The 24,489-nt window shown below is 40.5% G+C and overlaps 1 protein-coding gene across 17 annotated transcripts in view; it reads right to left on the bottom strand.

Annotated features, from left to right (window-relative positions):
* Window positions 1-24,489, bottom strand: part of EPB41L3 (erythrocyte membrane protein band 4.1 like 3) — a 134,341-nt gene that overhangs the window by 43,540 nt on the left and 66,312 nt on the right. For all 17 annotated transcript variants that reach the window (XM_083880241.1, XM_083880242.1, XM_083880232.1 and 14 more), the window contains exons 2-3: window positions 20,833-21,062; window positions 15,905-16,102 (exon numbers count right to left, since the gene is read on the bottom strand). In XM_083880241.1, coding sequence (XP_083736367.1) covers window positions 15,905-16,102; window positions 20,833-21,051 — 417 coding nt within the window. In that variant the 5' untranslated portion in view covers window positions 21,052-21,062. The remainder of the gene's footprint in view (window positions 1-15,904; window positions 16,103-20,832; window positions 21,063-24,489) is intronic.

The following is a 24,489-nucleotide window of genomic DNA, read 5'->3' as shown; positions in this document are numbered from 1 at the left end:
CTGACTTTGTAAACCAAAAAATTTTCTGAAAGGTAAATCTGGCAAGAATAGCCACTAGAAATATTCTTAGAAATTTTTCAGGCATAAGTGGGATGAAATGAAATGTGCAGATGTGATAAAAGATGCTTTGGTTAAGCTCTGGGAAATCAAGTAAACAGAAGGAATACAACACACAGATTAAACAGTATAAATGAACACAAAGGTCTGGGAGCAAAAGCATTGCATTTTTTTCACAGCCTCATCTCTGCAGGTCTATAAAGTCCTGGGCTCTCTCTTGAAGCTGGAATGGGAATAAACAGCCTCCTGGTGAAATTCCCAGTGAAACGAGCCAGCAGCAGCAAACTTGGCAAATCAGTGCCTGCCAGCAATTCTCACACACAAGGAGAAGCAGCCTCTCTTCTCACTAGCTTCTACTTAGTTTTGAACTTGAGTTTCTCCTCCTTGGGATGCTGAAGGTCACAAAAGGTTCTCTTGTCCCCTGATTGGCTTCTGTACCATTCTCAAATCTTTCCACATCATCTTCTTCAGCCCATATCCCTCCATCATACCCCCATCAATTACAAGGTCACCAGACCAAGAATTGTGTGAACACAGAGTGAAGAGCTCAAAAATTCAAGTACTTCCACCTTTGCTCTGTCTGGATAACAAGATTATTAATTATCAAGTCAATTATTCTCATTGGCAAACATTTCAGTACAACATTTGGTATTTCTTATTGCAGAACAATAATAAGAAAGTTTTCCTTTATCATGATTAAACTCGTAAGCTGTAAAGTACTTTCAATAAGCAAACATTATCAAAGTGAAAAAATGCAAGCCTTTGTTATCACTTCAGCCACAAAATACATACTGAATGGTAACCACAGAACCACTGACTGGCTGAGGCTGGAGGGCACCTCTGGAGATCGCCTAGTCCACCCTCCCTTCTCCAGAAGCACCACCTAAAGCAGATTGGTCAGGATCATGCCCACTTGGGCTTTGAGTATCTCCATGGATGGAGACTCCACAGCCTGTGTACACCACCTCCATAGTGAATTATTGTTTTCTTCTGTTTAAATGGCATTTTGCTGTCTTTCACTTTGCGCTCCTTGTCTCTTGTTGTGAAAAATGTGTACCACTGACCACATTCTGGCTCTGTCTTCTTCACTCCTCCCATCAGATATTTACATACATTGCTAAGACCCTCCTGAGCCTTCTCTTCTCCAGGCTGAACACTTCCAGCTCTCAGCCTTTCCTCATAAAAGACGTACTCTAGGGCCTTCATTGTATCTGTGCCCCTTTGCTGAACTCTGTCCAGTGTGTTCATGTTTCCCTTGTACTGGGGAAACCAGAATCAGACTCAGCACTTCAAGACTGAGTAAAGGGGAAGGATAATCTCCCTCAAACCTGCTGGTAACATTGCCCAGGATGGCATCAGCCTTCTGTGCTGCCAGGGAACATCACTGGCTTCTGTTTACCTTTTTGCCTATCAGGACCCTTGAGTAATAAAAACCCTGCATTGCACCAACCTAGCTACCAAAGCCGTATGTTATTGTACTGTGTTACAACACAACCAGGGAAATGACATAGAAAATGAGCAACCAGCAACTTAAAACAAAGATATGATGCCAACTTCCATTTTCTACAGGTGCTAGTAAGACTCTAGGAAATTCCTTTGGGAGTCAGTAAAATAAACAAAAGAGATCAGGAAGACTTCAAATGTTATGTCCTTTCCCGGCTGGAAGTCAGTTATGCCAAAGGAAAATTTATCAGGATTCAGATCTGCTGCCTCCAAAGGACAAATTTTATTTCCGTGAAAGGCTGTAGGCTTGGCTGCCCCATGCCAGGAGACACCACCTCTCCAAAAGGTCTTCAAGCTGCTGTGGCTCTTGGTTTGGCAAACCTTCCCTGTCCCTAAAACACAGTCATTTGCAGTCTTCCTGCAGGCCATTTTGGCACCCACTCTGATAATGCATCCTGAGCCCCTTCTGATGCACCTCACCCTGAATGACCCACTTTCTCTTGTTGGGTAACCTTCAACCTACAGGACCATCTTTCCTAGCACTGTGCCAGCTAGAGCCATCTATGCTGAGGGCCTGTCAGTACTCAGGCTTCTTTCAGACAGAATTCAACCCTCTGTCTGACAGATTTCTCACTGGAGGGGCAATGCCATTCTGGGACAGGTAGCTCAACACAGCTGAGGTGCCTGTGTTCTCAGAGGGTTTCAAGGCATTGGCCAGGCAATGCCACAGCTGGCCTGATTGCATCTGCTCACTGCCCTGGCCACTGCCCTGCTCATGTCAGGGGCCTCTCCAGTCCCTTTGAACCAGCACAGCCATGATACTGGGATTCCTGTGTACCTCTCCAGGTGCTAAGGGGTTCAGTGTCTGATTACAGGGTAGAGTGTTGGTCTCAAGGCTCTATTTTTGCTCACCAGCAGATTACCCTCCTCTGACTGAGAGGGAAACAGGACGAGGAGCTGACGAGCAGCAAGCAGCCCTCTCTGCTTCCTAGAAATGAAAACTCTTGAAGCCTCCAAAGTGACACACTTTGGGGCGGTTCTGCTTTGGCATTCAACACTGCAGTCTCATGTGAGTGCAGAATGCTGAGCAAGGGCTGCTTGCAGCATGGAATCAATTACAGGAGATCACATTCAGACCAAATTTTGCAGTGCTAGGGAAAACACAAAGTGAGAACAGAGTTCCACAGCCAAACATCTATAACAGGATTCATTTTTGCCACCAATAACCCAACTCCACTACACAGTAACCGCAAGGTCAGGACAGCACTTCACTTCCCTTTCTGATCAGTCAAGGAGCACAGCAAGATGAAAATGCATCACAGCTGTGGACCTGGATTTTAAAAGAGAAGAGTTTGCATGTAACTTTCTGCACAAATACATATGCAAAAGACCTTGCTGTTTTCCTGGGAAAAGCCGCCAAGCTGCCAGTGAGCAATGTCACACCAGCACTAGCCTGGCATCCAACTCCATACAATTACTGTAATAACTCTGGTTAGGCAGGAGCGCTGGAATAAGGACAAACAGATCAGTGTCATGAAATCCCAGTATGAATAATTGGACTTGAACTGATGTTGAGGTTATCTGGTTCACATTCCTAATTAGCATTTGCTCTTTCCAATGGATCTCAACAATGCACTGTGCAAATGTGTGGGCTGGCTCTAGCCTTGCATGCTGTAATGTATTTTGGCATGTGGCTGTACTAGCCTCTTCCTTTTCCCCTCTTCCTTCTGGTGGGGAAGAATTAGCTAATTTTTTTTTCATTTCCAATGTTTCAATATTTTTTGATGAAAAAGATTTCAATTGTGTGCAGACAACTGATTTTATTTCATTTTACTGTTTCAATTTAAATTACTTTTTGCAATTTAATTTGGTTGATACTTTCATTTTCTACACTGCGTGGGCTGCATGGTAATCTCCTATGTGGAAACACAAGTAAAACACCTGCAAAAGTTAAAATGTACATGGCAACAAATAAGTTGCATACACAAGGGAAAGCTTCTCCATCCCCACATTGCAACTTCTGCAATTGTTCTTGCAACATAAACAAGTGAAAATGATTAACTGGTTGTCGGGAATACTTTGTACTCACCACAGAGAGCACTCTCTTAACAAAATTTCACCAGCTGAGTCTCTGAATTCCAGCCTCCTGACAAACAATTTCTCATTCTTTCCTCATGAACTATCCAATTTTACACAAAATATATGCCAAATTCCAGGAAAAAAAACCCCAATACTTCTGCAAATACTCACTACTTGCAAGCTAAAGTGAACCAAGTCTGCAAGATCACTCTTGCATCAAGAACCCCATTTCTGGGGGAGGGATATGAACATCACGCATATGTAATAAATTAATATGCATAGGCAAATATGTATATAATTTGATGCATACAATACGTGCATACAAACACATGTGAATTTGTAAGTGGATGTTTATTGTAGTTCCAAATGTAGAGAAGCCTGTGGCCACATCATGTTGCTTCTCCATCTACAGAAAGTCAATCAGAAATTCTAAACTCACACAGTTGTTCTGGTAAGGAGCACATTTTTATCTGTGAATGAAATAATAATCGACATGCCATGATATTTCCCATGTTTTTCCTGAAAAGAGTTTGAGCTGTTCAAGAACCAAAGAGCTGAACGGAGAAATTCTAGAACCTGATCACTGCACTTTAGGCCAGAAAATTTCCAAACATGGAGAACATGATTTTTGAACATCTTGACTGAAGCCAAGAGAAAGAAAGAACAATTTTTCTTCTCAAGATAAATAGAAAAAGTCATTCCAAAGAAGTTTAACTTCATTTCACTTCTACACATTTGTAATTTGCATTTTCAAAGGATTTGCTCTTTCCGTGTTTATACTTCTCCACAGGGAAAAGAAGATGAAGCAGAAAGGTGACAGAAGAGAAAACAAAACCCCTGGATTTCTTCAAATCTACAGTTTCTCAACTGAAGTTCCCAGCAGGAAGTTAAGTGAGGAGAGCCCAGAAAGAAAAACAGGATAGAGAATCTTTCCTGGAGTCTTAACTGGCTGAAAATCAGCAAGTTTTCCTCTGGTTTACTGAAGTAAATATCACATGTGCAATGTGTAGGATAAAAACATCTGTGAGCATAACATGACTTAACCACTGGAATTTAGGTCTCTAAATCCCCTGCTGTGCTTGCTGAAAATGGCGCTGGCAGATCCAGAAGCATCATCAACAGTTAATTCATCTGAAAGTTCAGTATGTTGCAAGTCATGTTCTAAGCATTCCATAAAAAAATTTCAAGCCATTTCTGCTAGGGAATAAAACCTTTGCTGAAGTTAACAGTGTAACACTATACACCAAAGACAAAAGTAGGATATACAGTGACAAAGCAAACAACAAATGCCCTACTCCCCTTTTCCACATAGGCCAACAACAACAAAAAAAAAAGCTTAAAAATAAAGTAAATTCACTCCTATTCCATTTTTATTCCAACTGCTTTGTTTCTTGCAAAAAGAAAATAAAAATCTGCATATGCAAAGTGTTATAAACCGATGGCTGGGTTGGAAATACCCTTAAAGATCATCTTATTTCAGCCCCCTTCCCATAAGCAGAGACGCCTTCCACTAAACCAGGTTGCTCAAAGTTTCATCCAACCTGGCCCTGAACACTTTCAGGCATGGGGCATCCACAACTACTCTGGGCAATCAGTGTCTCAGCACCCTCACAGTAAAAATTTCCTCCTATCCAATCTAAATATTTCCTCTTTTAGTCTAAAACAATTCCCCTTTGTCCTATCACTATCTGAGTAAAACGCCTCTTCCCCTCTTTTCTGTAAGCCCCCTTTAACTGCTGGAAGGCCACAATAAGGTTTCCCTGGATCCTCTTACAGGCTGAACAACCCCAACCTTCTCAGTCCTGTCTTTACAAGAGAGGTGTTCCAGCCCTCTGAGAAACTTTGTTGCCCTCCCCTGGATCAGGAGGAGACATAAATGTTCAAAGTATAACACGTAATCATTAATAATAAATGTTCATAAATGTATCCCTAGGATGGACAGAACGCTCTCACCCAGTTGGTAAGCAGTTGGCCAGCAAGCGTAGGAGATATTGAACAAGACATTTTTGCCAGCCTTTTGGGATGCAAAGGGAAAAAAGACACACTCCAAGAAAAGAAAGCATTCAAAGCAAAATACATTCATTTTTTGGTTCTCAAAAATGTTCCATACCTCAATGGTAAACTGTATTTAGATACATCCCAAGTCAAAATTCTAGATAATATCTACTGAACAAAATATTTAGTCACAAGTGGGGAGAACTAAGAATTAAGCAATTTCAGAAAGATTTTGCTGAATAAAAGCTATATTTGAGATGTTTTTTTCCATTATGAAGTTACTTCATGTACAGAAATACTTTTCTTAAAAGCTGTGTATCAATATAAGCTCTCCAACTGTTCTATTTCTTTATTAACTCCTTTATGTGTGAACCTTCATAAAACATCCCAGTAGGTGACTGATATACACTAATAGTTTGAAATAAAACCTGCAATAATATTTTGCATATATCTCTGTGCCTTTTAATTTAGAACACTATCTTATACTGCTCTGCACATATAAATGAATGCCACATAAGGAAACAGGGTAGATGAGAAGGTATTTTAACATACAGTGGTGATTGATCACTTTCTTTTTTCCCCCATTACAGTAGTACTATAATTCAGCTTTTTATTGATATTTATTGCAACACACCATATTGAAATGTATTACCACTCGTGAAAATAACCTTTTCTGTCAACCGGTAACCAAGCATTTAGATAAACAGATAAATACGTAACACTGCCTCTATGCTACAGTTACATACCTGCAGCAAATGTCAATGACATTGTATAATATGACATAGTTTTTATCAGGGGCAACCTTCTTAATGCCATTTGAGCTCGCAATCCTAAACAGCCAGCACTAATCTAAAAAAACCCAGAGGACTGCTAAATCCCAGTAAGAAGATTGGTGACCTAGTCCCGATTCTGGCATCAAACCAAATTAGGGTTTTTGCCTTCTACATCAGCAGCAGAGATCACACCAGCATTGGCCCCACACAAGCTCTAAGTGTACTAATGGGTGCTCTCGGGAAAATAGTGAGCAATCTGTTCATGACAACACAACTGCACTGGAGAAAAAATGAACACTCTGGAGCATGTTTTTATGTGTGGAAGCGTGAGAGCCATGTCTGCCCGTGCACAGTGGCTACAGAAACACCTGTCAAATGTGATGATTATCAAATGCATCCCAAGTGCATCAACAGAATGCATACCATATAAACTGAGGTCTGCTACCAGCTTACGAGCACTACCCTCTGATAAATGAATATAAAAGCAGCAGACACAATTTCTCAATTAGAAGTTCTGTACTCAGCACATTTATTAGCTTTATTCAGCATTTGCTAAATCATGACATAAAATAATAAACATTATTCCACTTATGAAGGCTTTTCAGCAGAGAAAGTAACTCCCTCACTCAGCTTTCTTGAGAGCAGATTGTTTGGGCTTGGATTTTAGCTAGACGTCCAGCTGATCCATTGGCTTAATGCCTCCTGATTGCACTGCTGCCTCCTGCAAGACGCTCTGAAGTAACTCAGGCAGTCTCTTGAGATTCACTACAGCAGTTGAAGCTTTCCAGTGGTGGCTATAAATATTTTCTTTATTCTACCTAAACTTGGACAAACTCAGCAAAGACTCATCTCTCCTCATCTCACATGCTAACTAACTGTGCTCAAGCCTAGTACCAATACAGCAAAGGGAACCAATCACCACCTGAAATATAAATAGTCCTTGGCACATATCAACAAAAAACGACCATAAACAGTTTGTTTATTTTCAGCTGAAAAAAGCTCTACTGTCAACATAGTCCGATTTACAGAGTAATCTTGCCATATGAATTTAAAAGCTACAGAGCTCTCTCTGACCTACATTGCCAGCCCAGAGTGAAGAAAAAAAAAATACACTGCAGAGAAAGATGCTCTTGAGGCAGAAGAGGGAGCAGGACAATTGGGCTTTTAGATTTGGGGTACTTTAGATGGTATTGCACCATCAAAGCTGGAGTTTTCATGAAAACTAACATATCCTGTTCTCAAGCTACATCCAAGCTTTATCCACTTCAGATCAAAACCATTTCTGCCAGAGTGAGATAAACCATGAGAGACAGACCTTGCTGCCTATCAACACTTTGCTTTGCAAGCAGATATTTTACCACCCAGCCCTGTCTATGATGTTCTGTTCACTGTATCAACAGACAAGGATAAGAAAACACAAAAGCAGCCCAGTGCTGCATGGGGCTCAGCTGGAAAAAAAAAAAAACAACTCCCAAATGAGGCATTAATATTTTCTTTGACATGCTAATATATTAAGAGGATGATAATAAAGTAAAGAATTACTTAGTTTGGGTCTGGAAATGGCAATTCTTAGCATAAACATGGGGACAGCACCTATAAATTGTAGAAATTTAAAAAACTAGAAACAGAGTTGATGATGAATTTAAACAGCTTGGTCGGGACTGGAACAAGCAGCAGGCACTTCAGTGACACAGAAACAGAGCAGGAAACATGTCAAAATGCAGGGAGGCTTGGCAGGAGTGTGCAGCAACATGAAAACCAGCAACTTCTCTGTTGGCTGGGCATGAGGTAGAGGGGGGAATGTACCCATTGTACAGAAATATCAGAAGACTTTGAGTGCCCATTTGGAAAAGGGAAAAGACAAAGCCTTTCAGCCACTCTTTTTGATTTATATTCCAGCAGTCATTAAAAAATACATGCAAAAGTGGGGTGCTGGCTGCACAAGGCACTCCAGTAAGAAGCTGGAGGCTCTCTAGGGCAAAGACCACCCCAGGAAATAAGCCAGGAGAAGACAAACATGAAGGGACTGATGCAGTCTTACCCTGGTGAGGCCATCAGCAAGGATGGCGACAAGGACAGGACTCCTGGAGCCAAGAGACTTCTATCAGTCTGGGGTGAAAGGCAGGTGAAAGATCATCCTCTCCTGGGCTCTTGCAAACAGATTAACCAGCAATGAACCATGCAGTGCCTCAGTTTGAGTGTGCATGACCAAACCCAGATTTTAAAAACTTTTCCAGATGAAGAACAAGCTCCTGCTGCCTGGCTCGTGTCCAACTGGTGCCCCAAGGGTAAGGAACTAAAGGCAATACTTCAGTATGAAGTTTTCAGCTAGCCATTTATTCCCAAAAATATGCAGTTGCAGAGCAGCTGAAAGTACTTGGCAAAGTAGGTGGACCCCTCATAACAGTTTTCAATGTTATGAAAAATGGCTGGCATGTCCAAGGTATCAAAATGAGTATTTTTGCCTGATAAACTCAACTTTTCATTGCACAAATAATTTTCAGAAACTATTAACAAAAGGCAATAGTTAAGAGGATTAAATGTAGAAAGCGTAGAGAAAATGTGTACAATTTTTTTTTAAGCTTCTGGCATTTGATTGTGACCATATCCTCTGCTGTGCAAAAATGTGTAATTTAAGGCCCTACCTGCTGTTCACTTGGTATGTCTAAAGGAGTGACTTAGTTTTAATTCTTAGTTCCTCATTCAGACTCTAAAATACTTTTGTATTAACTGGAGAAAATATCTGTCCAATCATTTAGATGTCTCCCTATCAAGGTTATAAGAGACCTTCTCCCTAAATACCACACAGCTTAGACACTGCCAGCCACAAAAAGTTGTGGAGGACCTGAGCCTCCCCTGGCAAGGCAGAAATGCTCCAGCCCCACTCCCTCAGTGTTTCGGCATTTCCAAAAGGCTTAGCTCAACCTGACTTGTTTTGATCTAGATTTCTTTAGCTTCAATAAAATAATAATAATAATCGTAATTACTAAAAAGGAGCACAAACATTTTTATTTTTGTTTTAATTAAACGAACTGAAGAAAAATCCCCTTTCTCCTCTCAGTCTCTCATTATGAACTGGATAACATTGGTGCTGATTTCCAGATCATTGTGGTTCTTGAATTAACAAGCATTTTAACTCATAAAAAGCAGCCCATGGTATTTAGAAAAAGTAAGTCAGAAGAGCTGTATATTAACTTTATTCTGCTGAAACATATTCAGGCAATACTCAGACTCCTACTGACATGTGTCAGGTAACATAGATCTTAAGTGAATCCCCTGGCTAATCCAAGTCAGCCCTAATTAGAGGGTCTGGGTACAGAAAACATGCTGTGTAACAGCGATGACGCCTCTCAACCCAGTCACTTTTCCTGAAATATATCCTCAGGAAGGAACAAAACCCAAAACAAAGGTCTTCATATTAAATTAAGTGAAATGTAAGCAATGAGTAGGTCAAAAGGAAAAGACTTATTAAAAAAAGTCCCTCTTGCATTCAGTAATCAGTTTCACATGTAAAGCCATTTGCAAGAGACTGTGTGGAATTCATTAAACAATTCAAATGTGCAGGGGGTAACCGAAACTGTATCCTTCAGAATGCAGAGTGCATCTTATTACAATGTTTCCTTCCTGACCTTAAAACCTCCCTCAAAACGGAGGAGAAATCTGATGTTATTAAACTCGCCCTGCAAAAGCGGTTTGCAGGTCCACACATGGAAACTCCCAGGGAAGGGTTAGCTTGGGCACTGCATGGGGAAGAGGACCATGGGGCCATGCATTCCTTCTCTATCACACAGAAACACAGGAGGATTTTTCCTCCAGAGGGAATCCTGCGGGTCAGGAAAAGCAGCACAGGCAGCCACTGCTCCCTTTCATTTCTGGCAGAGGTGGCAGTGCAGAAATAATTCTGCTTGTTCTCAACTCTTCAAAACTGTCTTCAGACAATCTTCAATGACTGATTTTTTAAGGAAGCATCCTGTATTCTCACTTTTTAACAGGAAAATGAGAAATTCATGCAAAATGAGATACTTCACCTATTAGAGAATCCATTTATTTCATGTCCATTTGCAAGAAGGATTATGAGCCCATACTTGTGTAGGGCAGAAAGGGACCAGTTCTCTCCAGTCTGCTTCGGTCCATGTTACAAATCCTGGTTTCAAACATACAAAAAGAAAACTTCTTGCTATTTCAACTCAATCATACTACTCTGATGTCCCTTGAGGATGTGGGTAAACCCATTAAGAAAGTGGGGTCTCCACCAGGGAGGAAGTCACCAGAGGTTTATTACAAAGGCGTAACAGTGGCTACAGCATGGGACACCAAACCACTGCCCAGGTTGCAGCGGCAGCATGACTGAGAAAACTGGAGTTAAAAAACACACAGATACAATGTATTTTTACCAGTCCCTTCCTACCTCAGCTGACCCCCACTGACACAGCAGTGGGGTTAACAGTAATACTTTGTGAGATGTTGTTTCTCCATGTGCTGTGCAGCTTATCTGGATCCTACGTCAAGTTGCTGTTTGATGTAGGGCTGCAGAGATGCCACAGACAGGCTGCCATGGAAACATTTGTTTTCATTGACTGGTGGCCTGCATGATAAGAAAGTCTGAGTGGTACAGGAATGACGAAAGAGTATAAATTACCATTGGCCTCAGACAGCTGAGCCTTTCAAAATTAAATCTAATTATTTTACCATTTATTTAGACAGATTATGTTACAGCTTTCTGCTCTCGCATTGTGAGTGACAGCATGTATATGTTTAGAGCAGAAACAAAGACAGATTCAAACTTGTTTTAGGAAGACACTAAATTGAGCTATGTGTAATGGAGAGCATGACAGCTTGTTCCACTTGCATCTTTTAATTAAAATGCAGTGGTCTAGATAACAGAAAATTGAGATGGGGCAGATAAGGACAAGAAGGGAAATAAATCCTAGAAAAAACATAATTGTACTACAGCATTTGAAAACTCCTACTTAGAGCTGAAGAAACCCAGAAATAAGTTATTTTTGCTTGTTTTCTTGAATCTTAGGGAAAACTTGAACTGGTGTGTTCATTGCCTTTTTTTAAGGGTATCTGAAAATAATTTGCAGTCTTGTATCTTGATTTTTCCTTAGCTCTTCAAACCAACAAATGCAAAGCATAGGTCTAGCTTGCCTAAAAGAGAAATCTTCAGCTACCACTTCGAAGTGCAGTTTTGGCCACAGCTCTGGCCTTGGATGCTTTGACAATCAACATTTCTGAGCCTGATGCTACTTGGAAGAGCATAATGAACAACCCAAGGAGAACCTCTGCCAGCAGGGGTGGACATTTAGGTGGAAACCACCACCCTGTGTCCCTCTGAAAGGATTGTATTGACTCGTGTGATCCAGCACCCCTCAGAAATCTCCAGGTTCTCCATGACATGGGAGAAACACACAGCCCGGAGGCTGTTTTTCTTGGCAGAGTACTGGGACAATGTCAATGTGCAAATGCCTCTTCTCCAAAAGCCAACAGCTTTCCCTTGGGAGGAGAAGCACATTAGGTGGCTATCCCACCTTGGAAAGGAAACCCCTCTCTGAAATAAGGCTGCCACTACCGCCTGCAGGCTTATGGACAAGAGCAGCATCGAGGGTACAGATGGTAACACTAGTGGTTTATGGTTTTGGAGAAGGATGAATGAACAGGTTGGGTTACCTCCTTAACCTGGTTTTGGCTTGTAATGTGTTACTGCATGAAAGACTTTCTGGGTCAGGACAGATAGAGCACACAGGCAGTAACACTGCAGGGCCTCAAGGGAAAGCTTTTACCTGGTATTTGCTTAAGATCCTTTCACTGAATGGAGACTACATTAGATGACCCCCTGTTAACCTCAGCTTTGAAGTTGGCTCCACTACACTTTCCCTCATACATCTCATACAACATGAAAAACCCCCAGTGTCACAAATACAAAGCACTGAATGTGAGAGAGACTGAAAGATATAGCAGCAGACAGTGAAGATGCTCAGCATTAAATATGGAATAATAAAGAGGGGCTTCTGAAACAAAGGACAGCAAGGGCATAATGGATTAACCAAACTGCCTCAGAAGTGCCTCAATGTGTGAGTACGTGCCACGCTGGCTGCCAGGTCATTAACGGGATGAACACATAATTGATAAGCTGCAGGTTGCGCTCTACTGGAGAGCAATAAGCTCCTTTAAATTACATTAATATTTAACATATATAAAAAGCATTTGTCATTTGCAAAGCACTTTATAGAGTAACTGATGGATTCTATAATGATCCCCTACTCCCAGACTAGGGAATGCAGTTGTGGAGGGATAAATACCTGGCCTGCATCCAAATCAAGATTCACTGATAGAGTTATTATTCTAGCTCAAAATTAGGTTTCTAAGTTTCTGGTCCTTCTAGATTACATTGCTTTGTAGCCCTCAGTAGATAGAAGCAGGATACACAGAGAGCTGAAAAAAGGAGCTGACAACACAGGATGACATTTCTGACTCATATCTAAAAACTGTCAGATCCCTACCTTGGGTCACTGTCCACTCTGAAAGATGCAGTTATGTTGAACATAAGGAATGGAAGTATTAAATAACTGATTGCCACGTTGTCTGTCCCTCTCTCTTTTCTTTTAAAGAATTAGTCTTGGGGAATTTACCAACCTCCATAATTTTTGGGTGTCTTAGTATACTTTATATTTTAGATAGACAGATAGATAGTTAGATATATAGATATAAATAGATATAGATATAGGTAGATATAGATATGAAAAAACTGAGATTAACTCACTTGCTTACAACATGGTGATAATAACATCAAGGGGGTGGGTTCAATCCCTGAATTGGCAATTCACTTAAGAGTTGGATTTAATGATCCTTGGGGATCCCTTCCAACTCATAATGTGACTCTGTGAAAACTACATGGCTTTGTGTGCTATTGACAGAGAAAAATACATAAATATAGATATATACATCTGCATGTACATATCTGCTTGTGCATATATTTCTTTTCCCCCATTTGATACAGTGGGTTCACTTGAAGGTGATCCTTAAAACATCAGCATTTTCCTGAAATATGATAGACTGTTTCTCATACAGCAGCAGTGAGTTTCTGTGTAACTGACACAGAACTTTATTACCCAAAACTTCTGTAGAACTTCACCTTCAGCCTCCTACATGATTTCCTGAGATGTCTCCTGAGACAGACCCTCAGTTTCCCTGCCCTACCAACTCCCTTTGTGAATACTTCTTTACTCCTCTGGAAAAAAAGCACAATGAAACTCACATCATTTATATTGGCTGGACTCAGCATCCTTTTGCTGTAGCTAGACTTTATGCACATAGGAGGTAGACTTCTTTTGGATCTGCCAAGAATTCCCATGGGCTGGAGTGGGCTGTGCCAAGGACACACCTGCAGTTGTATCAATAATACATACACCATACTGATAATACTACCTAGGAAGGATGCAAAGTCTGAATCCCACCCTTTAAGGTATGCAAATTTATGCACCACTCCAGCTGCACTCATTGCCTGAAATATTTGTTCCTCCTAACTAGCTTTGTTTCAATGCACCCCATGGTCTGCTCATCATCATCGCCTTACAGCTTTGTTATTTGAAAATTCATCCTTTTAGGAGCTCTATTCTCATCAATATTACATTCTGCCCGGGAAGCCTGATCATCTTAGAAGCAGATAAAATGATTACTGATGACAGTCAATACAACTTGAAAATATTTCAGCACTGTAAGTAGAAAAAATTCCTACAAGACTTATATTGGACATTATTCAAGAGCTATTCAGAACTTGCAAAGCAGAGAAATCTGAAAATCAATAAAACATGATGGCTTCCATATGCCAGCATTTTGACACTTCAAGAGAACACAAGTTTAGTGAAAGAGTGAAACTTCCTATAAAAAGTATTATTCACAGCATTTTTTTGCATAAGTGGAAATCTAACATAACATATCTCCCTTTCTGCTCCATCTTAGATTCCGATAAAGCTCAGCCTGCTAGACAAGATTTCCATAGAAATCTTATTTGGTAAGATTTGCTTGATTGTATTCCAAAAAGTGACTCACATTTTACAAGCGAGTGGCAAAAGCTGAAATGAGTTGACTCTTTCCATCAAAGCCGGTATGAGTCATTCCTCCAGCTTAGTGGTTCCCACATTATCCCTGAGTGACAAAACTGAGACTGCAGGTCAAGAAATGACCATTTAATAGTCATAAAGGATGTGTCCAGATAGCTAGTCCTAGACTGAAGGAAACAACATGGGACTTGGCCAGTGAAATCAAGATACTCAACCACATGGATGGCTAATTTGCTCTAAGAGTAGTAAAATACCAGATTCTATTTGCAGCTCACTCTTAGCATCACAGCATTTGACTCAAACTGTAATGCCAGGGTTAAATAAAAATTTAAATAAAAAGTCCAAAGCACTGAAAATGAGAGCAGATGAAGGACAAATGGGGTGACTGCAACGTGATTGTAAAGATGCCATGATTTGGCTCCCAGTCAGGTACTCCATTTCTCTGCCCTTTCTCCTTCTCCATTCTCCTGTGGATTTCCCTTTCAAGCCTGAAGACTATTTCATCTCTGCCTTTATACCCTCCTGCTCTCCCCAGGTGGGTGGCTTTTCTTCTCTGTGAAACTCTGCAGTTACCCAAAGGATGGTTGGCTTAGCCAGGCCCTCCAAGGCACATCCTTCCTCTGCAGCCACTGCTTGGTCAGGCTCAGCCTTGTCTTGTGTGCATGACCTTCTGACCTAAAAGTGGCAGTGGACCAGCCTGTCCACTGCCCAAAAATCACCTTGATGACAATGACTGAATGGAGAAAGAGTCCATCCTGAGATGCTGAATTTTCTCTGAGATGCTAAATGTGCTCACTTTTTGCTTTTCTGGGGCCTTCTGGAGTTGAAGGCAGCCTCTTAGCACGAGTCTGCCCACAGGTAAAGACTGACTTTTAAGTGCCAACAAAGCCCACCCCTCCCAAAAGCAGGCTCCTGTTGGAGTCCCAGCAGGGAAGGTAAGCTTCCTTACAGAAAAATCACAGCATCTTTTTGCCACTAAAATTCAGACACAGTTATGATTCACACACATCATGGAAAAACACACAAAACTCTCCATTCTCATTGCTATTTGTGCCTGACATTTTCCCGCTTGCCCAGGGTGTCTCTCATGCCCGCAGTAATCTCACAATAGTCAGAATTACTCTATGGACAATGACTCAATGGAAGACTCAACTCAGTAAAGTACCAAGGAAAAGAAAAGCCCAGTGAGATCAAAATCCTTCTTTGTTTATGGGCTTTGTTGCCCATACCTTGTTTTCTGCATTCTGCTGTGGCATGTGCAAACAGAAAATTAATCCAGAGCTCTGGCTGTTTCAGGGAGTGCTCAGAATCCCTCACCCAGCTCAAATCCATGCACCATCTTCAACAACCTCCAGAGAAAACAATGAAAGTATCTCTGTGCTTGGCACTGGTGAAATATCATGCCATTCATCCTTTTTCTTACATTAGAAATACAATTTTCACCATTTGCCTCCTGACAGGATGAAAAAAAAAAGATGACAAAAAGCCATTTACCTCTACTTCACACGCATATTCCGATCCATCTAGGAGCGTCACTTTGCATTGCATATTTTTCGGTTTCTTGACGATCTTTAGAGGAGACTTGGAAAGTTTGCTAGATGAAGATTTTTGAGAGAGCTTGTCGTCCTCTAGCTGCTGATATTCCAGCTGCTTTGCACTTGCAGTAGCAAACTCTTGTTCTTTCTCTGTGGCCTATAGAGAGAAAGAAAGGTACTTTTTGAAGTAAGATTAACCCATCATGCCCTGCAGTTCACTGTACATGCTGCACCCAAGCATTTAAGTGAGGTTTTTTGGGGGGCTTGGACAAGAAAGCCCCTGCTATAGGACAGAATCTACTGAAAAGATTTCCCATATTCCTTCCAGCCCTCCCTTCTCTCTCCAAAATGTACAGAACATCCATGAAGAAGGGGCATTCATGAAAGTATATTAAGCCTTCTACTTTTTCCACAGGTATAAAATCCCACTTGGTCTTCCTGCACTTGTTTTTCTGGTGTTTTGGAAATACTGAGTAATCAGTAAATTTTGATCAGTAAATCCTACACTTTCTTGATATTACTTTGAAGTCATATACCCATTAAATCATGGGATGTTTCCATGGTGTCCCACGGAATAGAAAAACACTATCAAATTTGTACTACTTTTGCTGTCAGTGGGAAAACAGTCCCTGAATGAGGGCATGGATTCCCCCTGAACAGTGTGAATTCGTAAGGGGATGCTGACATCCCTGGGAGAGTGAAAGGCTCCCCAGGCACCCAAGCAAAGGGTTAAGAAAACATGACAGAAGTGAGGGGCCAAACAACTTTAATGTGCAGCCAGCTGGCTAAATGGATAGGATGAGAGGATGAATTTTGCTCTCTGCTGAGGCCCTGTAAGTCTCTCAAGCTGGAGAGAAGTAGGTGCTATTTGAAAGAGAAATATGTGACAGGGAAGAGGGGCAAGAAGTAAACGACCATGGCTGCTTTTGCTCGGGTTTATCTGAGGGTCAGGTCGTTTGAAGTTACTGTCATGCAGCACAGCCCACAGTCCTCTCCACAGCACTAGGGTAAAGCCAGAACAGCTCTACAGCATTTCACCCTTCCTAGCAACAGCACTGTGCTGCAGTCATTACCCTTCTCATCAGTTATATCCCTGATAGACTCCAAACAAAACCTCAACAGGAGTGCAGTAATACGTCAGCTGAAGCTGGAGTTAAATAAAAACATCTTTCTGTTATCTCACTACAAGGCAAAAAAACCCAACCTGCTCTGGCTCTGAATTATTTCAGTGTAATAAGCAACAAGCATTAGTGGAAATATATTGTAAATTAATCCTGCATGTCTGTTTCCATTCCTTGTATATAATAAACCTTCATGAGAATGGAGCAAATCCATCCAAAGGCTTTAAGCTGCTTTGAGACCAGAACAATGTTGCATCATACAACCTGAAACAACAGTGTACTTCTAAATCATGGGGTACTGTTCTTGAGTGATTTCATAAAAACAAGTTTAAGTTTCTTCTCTGCCTTCTGACAATGGAGGAAAAGGACAATTTGGAGCTGGCTGTGATCCCTACAGTGTCAGCTCCCACCAAAGCCCAGCAAATTACAAAGAAGTGTTGCAAGACCTCACAGTCCTCCTTTCCCTGCAAGGAGGACACAGCAATGGCCTCCTGGGCTTTCCTGGATAGGGAAACTGGAAGAAAGTGGTGCTTAAAAGATAAAAAGGCTAGAGCTGCTTTCAAAATCTATTGCATCCCCTGGGCCATGAATGTTCTTCCTCAGGAGCAGCCATCTCTTCCCTCATGTAGCTCCAGCACAAGAGGACTTCCTCCTTCCAGCAGCTGGACACCAGCTCTGTGCCTGGATGTCAAGGTCCTTGCACACCTTGAAAACCAGTGGGAGATGAAGGCATAGTGTATGTAAGTAGATCAGCTGTTTGCTGAGCATTTAACACTAACAGCAGCTGTGATGAAGAGAGAGAGTACCCCTGGGCTCACAGCAAATCTTGATGCCAGCAAGCCTTCTACCACATCTGCAGCCAGCTGGCAAGTGGTTCGGCCTTGTGCAAGGAGAAATATACAAAACTGAAGATGCCTCCTGCCTGGGCCTTTGCACAGAGCTGCACTGCTGCTGGTGGGCAGAGGGGCTGTGATGACTTCTGTATGTTTTGTCAAAAAAATCTGCCAGGAAAGGTGCATGTGCACACATGTGGGTAAAAAAGGTAATTCCAGTGATGGGGAAAAAATGCACTGTTTTATCCAGTGGCTCATTACATTTCTCAAATGATTGTTAGCACTGTGCTCCAACAAAAACCAACCAACAAAATACCCCAGCATGGAACTTATCTGTTTCAAGAAAACAGAAAAGCAGTTTGAGGAAAAAGTCCACAACAAGGACATCCATCATCCATTTAAACCTTAGAACCATATTCAGCCATCAAGCAATTTATGTGAATCCCAATGGACTAGTCATTATTTTCCTTCATAAAGACACTCAGTATATCAAGACTACTGCAGAGTTTTAAATATTAAAAAAATATTACTGAGGTTATTTTGTTTGTTAAGGTTCCTATCTATATTAAGATCAGGGAAATGTGTCTAGGTTAAAATCATACAAAAGGTTTTCCTCTCATTTGTCTGGAGAACAAAACATGCCAAGAACTATTAGAGAAGATTCCCCCAAACTATACTGACATGTTCAGGCATTGAGGTACTTTCAGACTGTATTAAGTCTCTTCTTCCTAAAGAAACCTGACATCCTGGAATCTAGGAAAAAAGGAATGGCCAGTAAAAGATCCATGTACAGAGTGAATTATTCTGTACTCTGCAAGCATAGTTTCATTTTCTCTTAAATTCTTCTGCAAGGTATTTCTGCACTGTTTTTTGGGGTTTTTTTTTTAGTTTCTGTGCTCTGCTTTTGCAGTATTTTTTAAGTGTTGTGGACTAAATTCTAATGCAGAAAAAGTTGCTTCAGGATTTGCATTTTTTGAACATAATCTCTCTCAGGTATGACACAGTATATTCCAGTCCTTCTAATGCTGGATCTCCTCTCAAAGGATGCCTCTGAAGTCATAGGATTCAGCAGCAATGATTTTGAATGCATTGCAGCTTCTCATTGGGGTATGAAGTGATATTGCCACCCTTGCAAAGCTCATTAATCCCATCTACTTATGGTAGTTTCTCAGAAACTCTGGTGCCCAACCTTGTGTGACATCGCCTTCTCTTTTTCAAAGAGACAGGAAGGCAGGCAGAAAGTCAGGTTGCATTTTATCTGATAGGAAGGACTAATTTCTCTAATATCTGTTAATCTCAATATAAAAAGGTTATGCAGCTACATTAAAATGTTGGGGGGGGGGGCGGTTTATGTGCATAGGATGACAAAGAAAAGTTACTGTCGTGGATTGGTAACTTAAATCTTCCTTCCCAAGGTTCTCTCATACAAGCAAGAGCAAAAATCCACACCCTCACTACAACTATGGCAGCAAGAGAAAGAATAAGATCCTTCAGTTTTTGGCTTTTTAATGACACTATTGCAAAAACCTTTGTCTCTTAGTGCTGCATTTAAATGTTCCTTTCCTGGGATATAGACATTTAAGCCACACAAAATACACTGGGCCTTATCAGTGCAGTTGGATTTGGCAGTCTGCTTACAGTATGGACATTTGGATTCAGTCTGGCAATCTCAGCAGGAAGGTGTCACATATCCCTTTCACTAACCCACTTCTTCTATCTTACCGTCTACAGAAACCAGCTCACTGGTGATCTCTGGGAAAGAAAGGGATCATGAAGCACATGAGAGCATCCCACATCTCTAAACACACATGTTGTCTAAATTAGGTTTTTTGTGTATGTCTGGTTATTTTGGGGTTGGGATTATGTAGGGGTTTTTCTGTTGTTGCTGTTGTTTGTTTGTTTTACATTTTTAACATGAAAAGAAACTTGAAGTGGAAAGATTACTGAAGATGTCTGGAAAAACATCTATATAAATAATAATAATTATGCCTAAGACTGACAGAATTACACTTCTAATCAATGACCAGTTTATTTGACACCTATGTTTTTTGGACAAGCAGCTTTGCTTCTTTTCCCCAAACTAATTACAGGAAACTTCTGATCTATTTGAGAGATCAAAATTGCTTTACCAGCTTTGTCTACCCCAAGCAAGTAAAAGAACAGAAGCCCACTTCAAACAGCCAGAATTTTTAAAAGGGTGGAGAAGAGGAGGAGCTAGACTGGCTTACTCCACTCTCCAAAGGTAAATGTGATCAGATGAGGGTCATAACCTTATGGAGCTAAGGGAAGCAATTTGCAGGTACCTCATTACTTTTGTGTCACTTACCCATGAAGAAAAATGCCTGTTAATCCTATTGACTGGAAATTATTAATGGAAAGAAGAAAGCAGCTTCCACAAATTTAATAAGTACAACAATGAACTAAATGGAAAAGCATGCAATAGCTCTTCTGAACCTATTACATGAATAGCTCAAGTAATTATAATGCAGTCATTTCAGACCCATGAGAAACTTAAGGGACCACAGATTCTTCATGGCTCACACATCAGACAAGCAAGCATGAAATCAGTGTTCAGCAGGTGTCAAAAGAAATGAACTCTGAAAACATTTTCAGCTTCATAAAAACTGACACTGTTTGCTATCTAATGCAAACGCAAGGTCGAAGATGTTTCCTGCTTAGTTAATGAGACTGCCCTCCTATTTAAGCACTGGGGGCAGAAACACCTGCCGTGAATTTAAAAAACATTCTGCATGAGAACTGTATTTCTCTAAACATGAAAGACCAACCAGCCTAGACCTACAGCATTGCACCAAACACCCTTCCACGCGTACCTGAGTACACATTTGCACTCCTAACGTGCCAGGCTGGTTATTTCCCAGGAGCAGTGCCCAGCCAGTTGTGTGCAGTGAATGTGAGCACCGGGGCTGCCTTACCTGCTCCTTCCTCACCGGCGTGCTGTGCGCTGCCACCGCCGAGAACTGCTCGAGTGCTGTTTGCTGCTCCTCGCTCGGCTGCTGCTGTGGCTGCTGCTGCTGTGGCTGCTGCTGCTGGTCCTGTGGCTGGGTCTCTGCCGCCCCTTCCTGTGCAGGGCTCTCCTCCTGATCCTGCTCTTTATCCTTGGACTCGGAGTCTGATCCCGATTCTGTAGTCATGGTTGGTTATTCTGCAAGACAGGGTGAGCACACCTAACTGAGTACGATCTCGTAGCTGTGAATTAGTAAGCTAGGCATACAAAAAGAAGAAAGATCAGAAAGTTTTGGTCTTAATATCCTCAGGCTTTAAAACTTAAGTGCCTGTCACACTGGCCCAAACAGGATGTTTAGGAAAGCTTCCTTGGTGCAAAAGACTAGGTTTAAATGCATCCATACTCTTGGGAAAAAACATGTTGCCAAAAAAATTTATTCTACATAGTAATACACAGACATAATAGAACTTATATGCAAGTTAAATACAGAATACGTAGTTCATAATTCATAAAGAGAGAGTAACACATTGGGCCTTAAATCTAACAAAACCCAGTGTGGGTTTCTAAACCCCGTGGAAACTTGAAACATTAAATCTTTCGTCCTTTACACTGAAGTCAACTGGACCTGAGATCCTCAACATCTGCACTCCTTTTTGGAAATGTACTCAAGTACTTTTGATGCTTCCAAGCAATATATTAATAATTGAACTAGATGATCTTAGAGGTTTTTTCCAACCTAAAAGATTTTATGATTCGATGCATACTAGAAACATTCGAAATGGGTTCACCAGCATCAGTGCATACATACATTTGCCCCTAAACCCAGTTCTGTCCTTCCCACTTGAATTCATCTACACTTCTGTCATTTCTTTCTAACTGCTAGAGCATCTAAAAGAAAATATAAAGACTTCCATTAAGTCATTCTAAGTGTTAGATTTAAAATGAAGGGAATACAACTTTTATTGAATGTGAAAAGTCTGTTTGTACTTAACTTTGTCCAGTACTAAATCAAAATGAAAATATTAGCAATATTCATTCAAAATTTTAACTACTTCAATTAAATAGTTTTGTTGCAAATATGTGGTTGGCACCCAATTCTCAAACAAAATACTCGCAAACCTCAACTTTAAAAAAAACACTGTGCTTTTTTTATCAAAACAAGAATTTGAAAAAGCAGATTCTGCAGCAGTTCAGCAAAGGGAGTGTGCTTTTATGTTTGTTACTCATATGTTCTCAGACCTCACAAACTTATTCTTGAATAGTTTGCTACTAAGCAACTTGCAGGCAAACCAGTCTGCTGCAATCTATTTCTGTTAGTCATCAGGACATGATTTCTTTAACCTGGTAACCATGGCTACTGTGTAATTATAGGTGATTCCACAAAACATACATCTGCTAATTCACCTGCTAGCAAGTCACTATGAAATCCTAGCATACACTACAATGCTTACTAGTAGAAGCAAGTTTATTATAGAACATAAGAGAAGTACAGACCTTTCTCTTTTTCAGCACTTAAACGTTTGATAAGCTAAATTGACAGAAAATGTTTTAAACGAGGCCAATTACTATTTTCAAACTCATTTGTGTATTCTGCACTTCCAAGGCTAAGCTCTCCAGTGAATACATGTCTCTGCAGAGCAAAGCAAGTCACAGCATTCTGCCTGTGCTCAGCTCCTGCACTGTGTGAGGATGGGGGTGCATGTTCCCAGCCCCTGCCAGCCAAAACAGTGCCAGAGAGAAGCAGAACTAGAAAGCATACATGGCAGATTTATGCTTCAGGCCACATTTTCAAGGTACAAACATGTGACACACTTGTTTAGAAACACATCGTAAATTCTACACTCAAACTGGCACAACTGTATTAAAAAAATACTTTTTGAAATGTGTTATTTAACAAATTGTATTTGTTAAATACAAACCTACAAACAGCAATAATTAACTTGGGTCTGAAAATGTGATGGTGAGAAAGGCATTCATTTAATCAAACTTCAGCTATCCATTTCTGAGATGGTCACTTTAAATGCGGAGCAGAAAAACAGACGTTTCAGAGAGGGATTCATCTGACCTATTTTAAATTCCTGCTTTAAGCTGAGATAAATCACATACTAGAGCGACTTCAAGTTGCTGCAAAGGAAGCCTAAACAAGTTCCTCCAATGTAGATCACGTAAACCCATCCTCCATGTTCAATTCTCCTAAGCCATTCTTTTTTCTATGCTTTAAACATTAAATTGAACAACAAATGTTCAGTCTCAGAGTTTTGCTTTACCCATCTGTCAAATCAATGTGGAATAAACTATCCTTCATCTGACACTCATTATATTTGCCTTGCTTTAAAAGCACCCAGGTCTCCACAAATGTCTCAAGTTTGCCCCTGCTCGCCTCCACCCCACCCTGTTTTGTACAAGTGTTTGAGGACATGAAATGCAAATTAATCCAATAATTATTTCAATAAACTCAAACTATGTGTTCAGTTTTCTTTTCCAGAAACTATGAATTAGGAAGTTACCAAAACCTAATGTACAGCTACAAAAATCATTGCTCAAACAATACAGAAGAGCACGTATGACCAATACAAAGAGTAATGTATGTAGTAAGTTGTAATAATTTTTTCACCCTCTATATCAAAAGGGTATCCGTATTACTTAGAGAAGTGTAAATAAAAAGTAACTATCATACTTGCTGTTTAGAAAGAGGTATTACTCTCTATAGGATCAGACTGCCAGCCAATACTAAGCAAAAGTCTATCTTCTGCCAGCTGGTATCACCATGCCTCGGAAAGTCCATTTTTGCACTCTGTGTAGTTTCTTTCCTAATGAACATTTGTATCCTGTCTGTTTGCAAGCATGGAAACAGACATTTAAATTAGCCTCATAAACCACAATTTCGTGTAGCATGAAATGTAAACAAGTTTTACTTTTCCTGCCAGTTACAATCTCGAATCTCAGGGAATAACAAATGTGGTTTTTACATTCTTCTGGGACATTCCTGCATGAAGCGTAGCCTTACAGTACTGAGTTACTCTCTAGGAGTAACTAGTTTTCACTCTAGTTCCATGAGTTCTTGCTGGCTTTAAGAGTGCTTTATTAGAATACTTTGTGTTCTTTATCAAATCTTTCAGTGTAAGAGATTCCCTGGATACAATATTACTATCATTAGTCAGACAGCAGATGGATTTAATTAACCCGAGGTTGCCCATTTCCAAATGTCATTATTTCCCCATGTTTAATAACAAATACTGAGAACAAAAATATTCTTCTCACACTGTTCTCTTTCAGGTGTAAATAGAAGTGAAGCAAACACATTGCAAATCCCATTTCTCACAAACTCCTCAGATGAGACTATTGTTCAGATTTAGCTCCTTCCATCTAGCACAGGTTGAAAATACCTAAATTACAAGGCAAGAAACAACATCTCCCTCTCAGTGCAAACCAATCAGTTGTTTTGCTTTCCTCAGCAAACAGCTGTTTATCTGCATGAACTCTGACAACATTTCATTTGTTATAAGTACCATAACAATCCTCCTAGGAAGAGGTAATTTCACTTATTGAAAGAAATAACAGTAATCTTAAGAAATTTACCAACATAAATATTACTCTACCTTTGTTTGTATGCAGCAAACTTGAC

The sequence above is a fragment of the Zosterops lateralis genome (assembly GCF_965231275.1).
Source record: "Zosterops lateralis genome assembly, chromosome: 1".
Taxonomy (NCBI): domain Eukaryota; kingdom Metazoa; phylum Chordata; class Aves; order Passeriformes; family Zosteropidae; genus Zosterops; species Zosterops lateralis.
Note: the sequence above shows the minus strand (reverse complement) of the source record. Positions and strands in the feature narration are given on the sequence as shown.